The 12,650-nt window shown below is 39.9% G+C and overlaps 1 protein-coding gene across 1 annotated transcript; it reads left to right on the forward strand.

The window, feature by feature from the left end:
* Positions 1–1,258: 1,258 nt before the first annotated feature.
* LOC306647087 (olfactory receptor 7G2-like) lies at positions 1,259–11,659 on the forward strand (the record flags this gene model as incomplete). The annotated part of the gene is made up of 3 exons (XM_079116113.1): positions 1,259–1,341; positions 1,786–2,561; positions 11,484–11,659. 3 exons carry the CDS (start codon positions 1,259–1,261, stop codon positions 11,657–11,659), a joined length of 1,035 nt encoding a protein of 344 aa, XP_078972239.1.
* Positions 11,660–12,650: the final 991 nt, after the last annotated feature.

Raw genomic sequence — 12,650 nt, forward strand, 5'->3', positions numbered from 1 at the left:
TTCATATTTTTATGTGAGTGTTCCTGTGGTTGATGGAAACTTTGACCTTTTTTAAAATAATCACATTGATATATTTCTATATATTACCTATTATTTATCCTTTTTGAAGCAAATATGGTTAAGATGATAAACCCCCCATAATACCATCTTGGTTAAAAATCTAATCTACTCAAATGTGCTGAGTCAATGGACAAATTGTCATAGTAATATCCTTCTTTTGTACTAAGAATTTAAGGCAGGGTTACTTTACTACTTATCAGACATTACTACCTCATGTACATGTATGACTGCATAACTGATGTGATCCTGCATTATTTATAATCAGAAAAAATGAGAGATTACACTCAATTTATGTATGGTCTATCAAGACGTATAAATCCATTGTACTGTCATGTACAAATAATTTGAACAAATAAAATTTAAAGACTAAAATCTAATTAAGATGAAGGACCATAATTTCAAACCACACAGCTCTTGGTAAAGAAGCTGTGGAAATCCCATGAAAACATTGAAAAAGGTATGCATGAAGTTCTAACCAGGGAGTCACGCGATCACGTGTGAATGTTTTTTGCCATCATCATCGACCATACAACAGGATGAAAAACTTCTGTGAAAATATAAAAAGTAAAAATTAAGGTTCAATAAACATCAATGATGCAATGCGAAAGACACCAATGGATATTTGTATTTTTACATGAGCTTGGTTGATAGATAATTAAATAAATTGCAAAATTATACCCACATATTTAGAATGTATTTTGCTACTCTACATAAAAATAAGTTTACTTGATATGAGTGATTGTATGGATTCATTTACAACTTAAAATCAATACTGTAGTTTATTAGAGAAGTTTTATTTGCCAGGTCCATGAAATGGAGATGAGAGGAACAAAAGAGACAGTTCAAGGTGTAAATTTGACCTCAGGGGTCAGGAATCCATCCCTCCTGAGCCTTCACTGCTACAGAGTTGGTCTTCAAGGATATGCACTCCTGGGGTCACCAGGAGAGTAATGTATCTGATCTAATGAGGAGCTTAGGAATTTGAGCCCCCAGGGAAATGGAGGTGATAGGAGTCAGCCTGTGACCTCCTCACTCAGGCACCCTGCCCCAGCCAGGAAGAAGCAACCGAGCCTCCTCCCAGAGGTGACTCTTCCTGAGCAGGACCTTGTTCACTCACCTTGTGTCTCTGCACTTCCTGAGACAGATCTTCCATCTCCAATGTGCCTAATGATGAGCATCATTTCCCTGGAATCCAACCATGAACTCGAGTCCCTTAAGTAATGCTTGGGAAACCAGGCTGAGTGTGTCGCCAGAGTTTCATCCAGGGAAGCAGCGAGGAGGGTAAGAAACAAGGAATGGAGAAACAGGATGAGGATCAGTCCATCACACCCTCCTAGCCCCTGTCTCATCCTCTGCACTCATATATTTGCTCTGGTCCTCCCCAGATCTCAGGCTGCTGGTCTCATGCTGTACAAGGAAAGGGTCTATTTCTTTCTGAATGGAAATCAACCCTTTCTCAAACATGATAATTGCTACAAAGCACGCTTGAACTCTATAGAGAGGTTGGGGAGAGGGTGTTTGTAAGTGCATTAATTGCTAGGGCTGTCATAACCAGGCAGCAGAATCTTGGTTGTGTAGCAATCAAACGTTAAATTCTCACAGTTCTGGAGGTTATAAGTACAAAAATTAAGGGGTCCAAAGATTTGCATTCTAACTTGTTTCCAAATGATGGTGTTACTGCTGGACATACACGCAATTATAATTACACCCCATCGTTTGCTTTAGATTCTTCACTGACCTGAAAGCTAGAAACCAAACAGCCATTTCAGAATTCATCCTCCTGGGACTGACAGATGACCCAGCACTGCAGCCCCTCATATTCAGCCTCTTCCTGTCCATGTACCTGGTCACCATCCTGGGGAACCTGCTCATCATCCTGGCCATCAACTCTGACTCCCACCTTCACACCCCCATGTACTTCTTCCTATGCATCCTGTCTGCTAATGACATCTGCTTAAGCACAAGCACGGTCCCCAAGATGCTGGTGAACATCCTGAGACAGGATCAGAGCATCACCTACACCGGATGCCTCTGCCAGGTCTGCTTTTTCATAGTTTTTGTTGGCTTGGAAAATTGTCTCATCACAGTGATGTCCTATGACCGCTATGTGGCCATTTGTCACCCCCTTAAATACACAGTCATCATGAACCCTCATCTCTGTGTATTCCTAGTTCTACTCTCCCTGGTAATTAGTGTTGTGCATGCCCTCCTCCACACTCTGATGGTTCTGAGGCTGTCCTTCTGCACAGACCTGGAGATCCACCACTTCTTCTGTGAACTTGCTCAGGTCCTGAAGCTGGCCTGTTCTGATACCCTCATCAATAACCTGCTGGTGTATTTGGTGGCTGTTCTATTTGCTGGTGTTCCTCTCTCTGGAATCATTTTCTCTTATGTTCACATTGTGTCCTCTGTCTTGAGAATGCCCTCATCAGGAGGAAAGCATAAAGCTTTTTCCACCTGTGGGTCTCACCTGTCTGTCGTCTCCTTGTTCTATGGGACAGGTTTGGGGGTGTACATTAGCTCTGCAGTGACTGACTCCTCCAGGAAGTCTGCAGTGGCCTCCGTGATGTATTCTGTGGTCCCTCAGATGCTGAACCCCTTTATTTACAGCCTGAGGAACAGGGACATGAAGGTCTCTGTGAGGATGCTCATGGGGAAGACACCCTCTGTTCTGTGATATTTACTTTGAACTTGTGTTTCTAGAGGGAAGCAGAGTGACAGGGTTCCTGGTTAGCCAGAATGTCTGCACATTCTGTCATTGCATTCTGCTAAGTTGATGAGATATGTAATAACCAGGTGCCTTTTAACTGCCCTGTAAATTCCGAGTCCTTATGGAAAACTCTTAGTGGTTTTACAGTCTTTGCTTGTCCAGAGTCAGAGCCTACTGCAGAGATCCTATTGTTAGCACACTCTTAAAGAAAGGCAGTTTGGAGAAGGTAGACACAGCAGGAATAGTATCTCAACAAAGCACAGGGAAGGGGGAGAGGGTGAGGTAGATCAACAGGTGCTAAATTACTGTTTGATGTTATGAACCACTTCTGGTGTTTTATGGCATAATAGGGTTAACATAATTTGCAATGATGTATTATATACCTTAAAAATAGTTAGAAAGGAGAAATTTGGATGATCTCACCATGAGCCATGAAAGTTTAAGGTGATATATGTGCTAATGCTAAGTACCCAAGTAGCTCTAAAACCAGCGTATCTGACAACACAAACATCCCACTCTATCTGATATGTGTGTACAATTATTATGTCAGTAAACAATAAATAAATTTTTAAAAATTGCAAATAAAATGAAGCTCTTCATCTGTCCCTGACAATTTCCTCCTAATACATGACCTCCTTACCTGCAAAGACCAAGTATTTTCTTGTTGATGGAAATAAATCTAGAGAGTCCTTCAATCAGCAGTCAGGGGTCCTGGGAGTTCCCCTCACAAGGGGGCAATGGTACCTCAGTTCTCCCTGAGCAGGTTCTTAACTTTAACCACTGCAAAGAATTTCAAGATGCATCAAAAGCAAGACACAAGGAGTTTCATGTGATGACAGCAAATGTATGTACACCCCAAAGGCAGGGTCAGATGCCCCTTTTCTCTGAGAAGAGAAGATGGTGATGTGCCCAGGATGAGCTCTGATCCTATATATGATGTTCCTGGGAAAAGATGTGCAGGTTCCTAAGCAAGCTCCTTTAAAATATAATGTTACATCAACTGTTTGATACTGGGGATTCAAAATGCTCCTTTCTGATTAAGCAGTCTAGCCACAGAGGTTTCTTTTGTTGGAAGTCATTTAAATTGATTATGGTTTGTTCTAGTAGGTGTGGTACACCATATGCTGGAGGTTTTGTTCACCTAACTAAAGGAATCATGAGTAATGAGCATGACCATGGCTGGTCATGCTCATAGATCTGGGTCTCCATTTACTGGGGTCTCTCCCCCCCCCGAGAGCCCACTTATCTCACTTTGATTTCAGCCCACTCACCATGTTGTTTGCCTGTGTTACTATTTCCTTTGCAGTTCATGGAAATTTGAACCTTGTTTTGCAATCCCATTGCTGACTCCCATTTCATCAACTATTCCTTTCTTAAAGTTTCAGTGAGGGTTAGATGGACATGAAAGTCATCACAGTGCCATCTGCCTTTAAATTCTAGATGATTTACTTTGAAAAGTATGAATTCATGTAATATGAGTTAATATTGTATAAGATACAGTGATTAACATGTAAAATATTGAAGTTCTTAAATATAAAAGTCATATAAGATTTAAAATTTTACAATGAACATCAACATGGACCAACATTTCCATCTACTAACTGAAGCCTGAAATCTGCCCAAGTGTGTAGAATTCAGGGACATAGCAACATACCACCAGTAAATATATAAATAAAAAGAAAAACTAGAGAGAGAATGAAATTCACAAATATTCAGCAAAGATTCAATGACTTTTAAGAGGAGAACTTTTTAGTATTTGCTTTGAAATATACAGAGAAAAAGGCTTAAGAGTCAGAAAACCTCTCTTAATGAGTAAGGAGAAAAACTCTGAGTGTCTGTGCTTTTACAGTCATTCTCTCTGGGTTTTTATCCCCCAATGTTCTGTGCACTTATGGTGGGATGAGAGTCCTCCTGTGGTATTAGGGGTGGAGGATCTTTTGAAGGTGACCACAGTGGAAGGTGAGTGGGTCCCTGAGGGTTTGACTCAAAAGGGACAATAGAAACACATTCCACAATCATCTCTCTCTCTCTCTCTCTCTCTCTCTCTCTCTCTCTCTGCTGTCCTCTGATATTCAGTCTTTCAATTCTGTGAACACAATACCTGACATGAACAACTTAAAAAAGTTTATCCTGGCTGGTGGTTTCAGAGGACTCAGTCCATGGTTGGGAAGCTACAAGGAGAAATGTCATGGCTGAAGAATTTACAGAGGAAAGCTGCTCAGCATGTGGCAGGCAAGGAGCAGACCAAAAGTGAGGAAGGTCTGTGGAGAGGGTCAAGCTTCCCAGCCAAGCCTCCAGTGGACTGCTTCCTCCATCTGGGTCTCACCTCCCAGGAGTCCTCAGCTATACTTCATCCACCCTTTGGAATAATGCACAGATGAGGTCAGAGACCTCATGATCCATCATTGCTTAAAAGTCCCACCTCTATACATGGCAGTCTTGGGGACTATGCATTCAATGCCTGAGTTTTTTGCATGCATAATATGTAAAGAAATGAGGATCTATAAAACACCATGTTCCTGTATGCTCCCTTTTTCTTCCCCAAAACCTAAACAAGATAAACAAGGAGAGCAATACCGTCCTTTAATGGATACTCACATATTGTCTTGAAGGACTCTGGATGTCTCCTATGCCCACTGGGAACAAGAGTGAGTGACTGGTATCTGGAGAAGCTGCTTCCTTGCATGTATGCCAGGACATTGCTCCTGGGCGTGTTGGTCACACAAGCAAGTAAATGCTAGTGATATTGCTGCTTCTGTAGACTAACACATAAAACCCCTCTCTAAATGGGGACCCGGCTAGAACTCAGGGAACCCTGGAGATGGTATGTGTCACTTTTCCAGCAGCTGCTTCTCCACAATTCACCATGAGGGAGAGGAGGTACTGCTCGGCAAACACTGTGAGGGATAAAGGTGCTATTGGTTCAGCCTACTGACACTGAACCCTTCTTTGTGCAGTCACTGATCTCTTTCAAGCTTTCCTTAATAAATCATATGTCTCACATGCCACTTTCATGCTCTGTCTTTGGCCTTTCTTCAATCTACCCACTGATTTGGCACAACTGGGTTGTAGACAAGACATTCTAAATCCAAACCTTATATTCTACCTCTTGTTCCCAGATGTTCATGACCAAATCACAATATAAAATGCATTCAGTCCATCTCCTAGAGTGCCAACAGTCTTCAGAGTTCCATAATTATTAAAAAGCCCAAGTCCAAAGTTTCCTCCAAGACACCATGTGGTTTGTCACCAGCCTGCACAGTAGCTGCTTTCGACCACAGATGCAGTGGACTTGAGTACATGTGCAGCTGTCATGCCTGGTGAAATATACCGTGAGGGTCAGACTTCTTAGGTGGCCTGTGTGACCAGGTTGCTGCCAATATTCTCTTAGAGCTAATTTTTCGAGTGAGTTTTATTTTTCTACCCTCAAACCTGAAATAAGCAGGGTGTGGTCAATTCTGAGATTCTCATAAAGCATTTTTCCTATTGTGAGGATGCAAAGTAACTTTCAGGTACTTTGTCAGGTGCAAGGAATTTAACTTCTCTGTAGTGGTAGTAACTTCTTCAGTAACATCAAACTCCTGAGCTCCAATTTCACACATGCATTTGGGTCAAACCACAATATTTTCAAGTTTTTCTCTTCTCTTTTACTTTGTTTTCTAACATTAAACCTCACTAAAACATCCAGCAATACTTATGCAACTGCTGGAATCTAATACTGTCTTCAAATTCCCTCCTTCGGATTGATTAGTACAACACTTTTAAATTCAGCCTTACATGTCCCCAAGTCTCAGGACAGGAAAAATGTAAAAAGTTTTTTGACAGAATGTAAGATGAATGGACTTCAGTACAACTCTCCACAGATTCCTCTTTTAATCTGAAACATTCTGAGCACAATCTTTACTGTTCAGGTTTCTAATGAAATTCTGGTCATTTGATCCCCAGCAGAATTGCCTATTAAGCTCTACTAACTACATTCTACAGCTTCTCTATCCTGTAACTTCAAATGTTTGCAAACTCTGTTCAACAACCAGCACCAAAAGCTGTGTACAACCTAGTCAGGTAGATTCACAGCAATGACTCCAATTCTCAGTACAAATATCTGTCAGATTTTCATTGTTGTGGACAAACAAGTTTCAGAAGTGAAGATTTATTTTACTTCAAAGTGTCAAGGGATGCAGTACATGGCCAGCTGGCTCCAAGGCACAAATTCCATGCTGGAAGGGCCTGAAAGAGGAAAAGTACTGTTTGTGTTGGTGGTATAGCAGGGAGGACGAACAGGGAATCAACCCTTCCAGCAAAGGCCAAATGTGACTTATTTCTTCCAACTAGATCCAACTTCCCAGTAGTAAATCCAGTTATTAATCAATTAATCTGTCAAATGTAGTATCCACTGATGAATTCAAAGTCCTTATTAACCAACCATTTCTAAAAGTGCCACCTCTGAACCTTGCTGAACCAGGAACAGTGATTTCACCTCAGAAGAATTGGTAGGGGGCACAATTCCAACACCTCCTCCACCACATACTGCTTCTATGTTATGCATGGCTATTATAGGCACAGAACAACAGGCAAAACAACCATGAAACAAATATCCAAAGCCATGAGCAAAAATGAAACTTTCCTTATTTCAATGAATTATCTTGTATTTCTGTTATAGCAACAGAAATGTGTCTAAAAATACTTTAGCAAATATTAATAAATACATTATTTATACCCACATATATAAGACATGGTCACAACTAAAATGGAACCAAGCTTCTTTAAAGCATTAATTGAATAGAGGCGAGTTTGAATTTGACCTAAAAGCAGACCTTGAATTCATTTGAGGAATACCCCATGTTATGTCGACAAAGTCTGTGAGATGAGTTGAGCAGAAATAATGGAGAGAACTGAGTGGTGTGACCACGGCCTCTTGGGTCAGGAATCAGTCTTCCTGAATCCCTCACTTCTGCAGAGTTGGTCTTTAAGGACATGCACCTTCGAGATCAGAGTGCTAACTAAAATATCTGTTATGATGAGGAGCGTTGGATATGGAGCCCCAGAGATACAGACTATAGAAGTCAGCCTGGGACCACCTCACTCAACAAACTTGCCCCAGCCAGGAGCAACAGTTGAGCCTCTTCCCGGAAACCCATCCTGGCCAGTCTTTCACTGATGCATTTAATCTGTCTGTGTATTCAGAGGATACATCTTCCAACTGCAATATCCAGGTGAGATGTTGAACAACATTCTTCCTGAAGCTAAAGGCCTTTAGTTAATATTTTGAAAATGTTATTCATGTATATAACTCATTTCATCTCTGATACATTTTAATTTGTATGTATTTCATCATATGTCCATACCCAATTAATATATTGGTATAATTCATGATCCCTTCATTTTTTTTTACCTGACCATCATTCCCAAGGATAGTTTTAGTACATTAAAGACTTCCCTGATATTTTCATTCATCATGGAAGGGATGATTCCTTTCTTTTCTCTTTCCTCAACTGCCCTGACACATTACCAATTTCTGAAGAAGCAATAGGGCCACCTATTCATGACATTCCATGAAGTACCCAATAGGAAATTTCAGTGTGAGAGTCTGATAAGTAAAGCCCTGTTGTGGGCACTTTGTTCTATATATTTCTCATTAAGAAACATCCCCCACAGGTTCTTCCCATTTCATTTAAGCAAAATTTAAAAAAAAATCATATATTCAAGGTATACAACGTAATGGTAGGAGATATATATACACATTCAGAGTGTGTGAGACCAGTGTTATACCATATGGTAATACTGTCATAGCATCTTCCTCTTGAGGACAGGGACCATTTCTCTGCAAGAATGCTATACTTGAACCCTGATTAACTTGTGTGTTCAACTTATAATATTTTCTTTTTTGAATAGCAATAAATCATTCATATTTTCATCAGTTTTATTAAATATCTATCTATTTCATGTACTTTTACAGTTAGCAGATTTTTGAAAAAATGATATACCACTTAAGAGAAGAACTTATCAAAATAAGAGAATAATTCACTTTAGAACAGAGAATCGCATAATGAGTTCCCTGAATTTCTTTGAATTAACTGCTAAAGGACATGGCTTATGATACTAGTGGGTAGTTTTATGAGCTTCAACTATGGAGGCACCATTTTCAAATCTTTCCTCAGATTCACATGGATGGATGTCTTCTAGCTGCTATCATTAATTTCATGAGTAGAGATTATATATTTTTAAGGCAAGAGAAAAACTAGGGGTTTTGGTCAGGAGGAAAATATTAAAGTTGCATGGGAAAACTATGAAGTCTGAGTCATCATTTAAGAATGTAAGTTCTGAACTATTCAGAGGCATAAACAGAGCTATCAGATGTATATCAGATATGTCAGAATATCTGAACACAAACCCAGTCTTGGTCTCTGTGGGTCTCATATTCATGTTGTAAACTCCTCATGCCTCAGTGTCCTCATGGATTAAGGAGATTGATACTAACAACTCACACGTGTACAATTTGGCAAGACATTCAGATGAGCTGAAGCATGCCAAAGTTAGGGAACCAGCACTATGGAAAACAAAATTTGAAATTTCATTCTGGCCTTTTGAAGATATCTTTGAATAATTTTGATTGAAAGAAATGCCTTGTCATTTGTTTCCTTCTCAGGACTTTCCACGTAAAAGAGGGTTGGGAGTCAATCAAATTTATTTCAATAAAGGGAGTTGAGGGAAAAGAGGAATGATTAAAAAGGGACAGAGGGAGAGGGAGTAGAGGAAAATATGCTAACGTTCACTTGAAGACACAGTACTCATGATTTATTTTTATTTGTTAGGGTACCCATGATTTCTTATTGTTTTTTAGTGTTCTTAAAATTCGTCATACATTTCCAGGATGGTGCATGACTCTAATCTCTGTGACTTGACACGTTGAGGCAGGAGGATCACAAGTTCAAAGCCAGTCTCAGCAACTTAGCAAGACTCCAAGCAACTTATGTGAAATCCTTTCTCTAAATACAAAATAAAAAAGGGCTCAGTGGTTAAGCATCCTGGGTTCAGTCCCTGGTACAAAAAAAAAAAAAAAACATCATATATCAAAACCATCCAGAGGGCTTGTTGAAACATAGACTGCATTTCCTCCAACCTCATTTAAGGAATTTGCCTCTCTTACAAAACAATGGCTAGTGGATGAAAATAATTCAACATGTATGAGTCTAATAATTTCCTCAAATTATCTATGCTCTGAGGGCTACCTCTGTCTCCTGAAGGAGATTCATGTTCTACAGAATCTACAGGATTCTAGTGCTATCTGTCTCTTATGTCTTTGTCTTCTGAGCACAAATTGTTGCTTTTTGTATATTTTTACAAGCCTGCAAATTTTATTTTTTCTCTCATTCACTTATTTTTGTTTTTTCAATCATATGCCACCTATCACCACAGGGAGATAAGTTCCCTAAATATGCAATGCACTTCAGAATTTCATGTATATATTTCTATTACACAGCATAAAATAGTTCTGAAACAAAAATCATATCTATTTATTGCATTCTCAGCATTTTCCACCATGTATGATAAAGATAATTCTCAATAAAAGTGAGGGTGAATAAATGAATACAGGAAAGAAGGTGAGGAAGATAAAAGAAAGGAAGGAGAGAGAAGCAGAGGGAAGGATTTCAATGTTCTTTGGGGCTTTAACTGAAAAGAAAGAACCTTGAGGAGCAGTTCTCATGTACAACTACTTAGAACAAATAATATTTTAAAAAAATTAAAATGTTAACATGTGAGGAAGTTTGTTAAATTGTGCACTGTTGTTCCTCATCCAGGAGCTCATTATCAGTAGGTCTGCTGCCAGTCCACAGATCAGCATTTCTCACACGTCCCTAAGTCATGCTGCTGCTGCTTGGGCCCAGGAATCACAACTTTCTTTGTCATGTCGCCCATTTTGGGGTGTAGATTCATCTTTAGCATGGAACCAAGAAACAACACAGCTGGTTTAGAATTCCTGCTCCTGGAACAGACAGATGAGTCAGCACTGCAGTTGCTTATCTTTATCCTCTTAATGTCCATGTACCTGGTCACCATCCTGGGACACCTGCTCATCATCCTGTCTGTGAATTCTGACCCCCACCTCCACACCCCCACACACATGTACTTCTTCCTCTCAAACCTGTCCTTTACTGATATCTGCTTGAGCACAAGCACAGTCCCCAAGATGCTGGTCAACATCCAATCACAGAGTCAGAGCATCTCCCACACAGGCTGCCTCTCCCAGGTCTTCTTTGTCCTGGCTTTTCTTGTCTTAGAGAACTGTCTCCTATCAGCTATGGCCTATGACTGCTATGTGGCCATTTGTCACACCCTGAAGTACACCACCATCATGATTCCTTCCATCTGTGTGACACTGGTTCTGATATCTCTGGGCATCAGCTCTGTGGATGCCCTCCTCCACAATCGTATGGTGCTGAGCCTGTCCTTCTGCACTAACCTGCAGATCCCCCACTTCTTCTTTGGACTTGCTCAGGTCATCAAGCCTGCCTGTTCTGATACCCTCATCAATAATATTTTGGTTTATTTTTTTTTTCTATCAAATTGGCTGGTAGTTCTCTGTCTGGAATCATTTTGTCATATACTCAAATTGTCTCTTCTCTTTTGACAATGCCATCACCTGGCAGAAAATATAAAGGCTTTTCCACCTGTGGGTCTCATCTCTTAGTCGATTTCTTGTTCTATGGCACAGGTTTTGGTGTGTATTTTAGCTCTGCAGTTACTGAGTCAGCCAGGAAGACTGCAGTGGCTTCAGTGATGTACACTGTGGTTCCTCAAATGCTGAACACCTTTATCTGCAGCCTGAGGAACAGGGATATGAGGGGAGCCCTGAGGAAAATATTAAGTAGAATAACATTCTTCACGTGATTGTCATCATATTTAAGCCAGTTTTCCAAAGTACATCCAGTGAACATTTAACACTCTCATGCAAAACAATGTATCTGAGAGGAAAACAATTTTTCTGTGGAGAAAGAGGCCAGTTTTGGATGAGATTTTAGGTTTTTTTTTTTTGAGAAACCAGTGAAAGAGGAAGCAAGCAGGTAAGGTTTAAGATCACTACTTTCCAAAGAAGAGAAAAACTTCTCACTATCATCTCTCCATGTGTGGAAATAAAACCTCAGCAGAACATGACAGTCTGTCATTGGAGCAGGAGGCGGGGAGGGTGGCACAAGGAAAAGCCTTCAGCACTTCTCTCGTGGACAGCTCCCTCTCATTTCCCCCATGGTCTTCAGAGCAGAGCTTCCTCCACTAGTGCCCACAGAGTCCCTGCAGAGGTGAGTTGCCTGAGGACCATGTTATAATGCAGGTTCATTGATCTCACTCAAGGACTATTGAGTTTGAATCTTTGCCGAGATGTCTAAAGATGTGATTCATAAATAAGCCCTTTGTAAGTTTCTGAGGCTCTCAAGTCTGGGAAGATTTAGGTATTAATATTTCAAGAACACTAGAGAATGCACTTGCAGTAGGTAATATGCCTCAAATAACATAGTATCAAGTGTCATACACTTAGTGTACAAAACTTACTTGTAGGCTTAAATTTGTTGTAACATAATAAAACATACATACAGACCACCAGGTTAAAAATAAAGGTAGAATAGGTATAAAGAATCCTCCAGTTACATATTCCTTTCTCCTCTTCTTATAAGCAGCTCCACTAAAAATTATATTTATTATTTGCAATATTATTTGATTTCTCAGAATCCTTTGAAATTGACAGTCATTGGTCATTTGTGCCAACACACTAGCATTGTCACAAGATTCAACTATGTGATTTTATCACCCTTATAAGTAAGCATGCAAAATTTATTACATAAATTTATTAAATATGCTACATACTTTTATATATATACTATATGCA

Source organism: Sciurus vulgaris, assembly GCF_902686455.1.
Source record: "Sciurus vulgaris genome assembly, chromosome: 16".
In the NCBI taxonomy this organism is placed as follows: domain Eukaryota; kingdom Metazoa; phylum Chordata; class Mammalia; order Rodentia; family Sciuridae; genus Sciurus; species Sciurus vulgaris.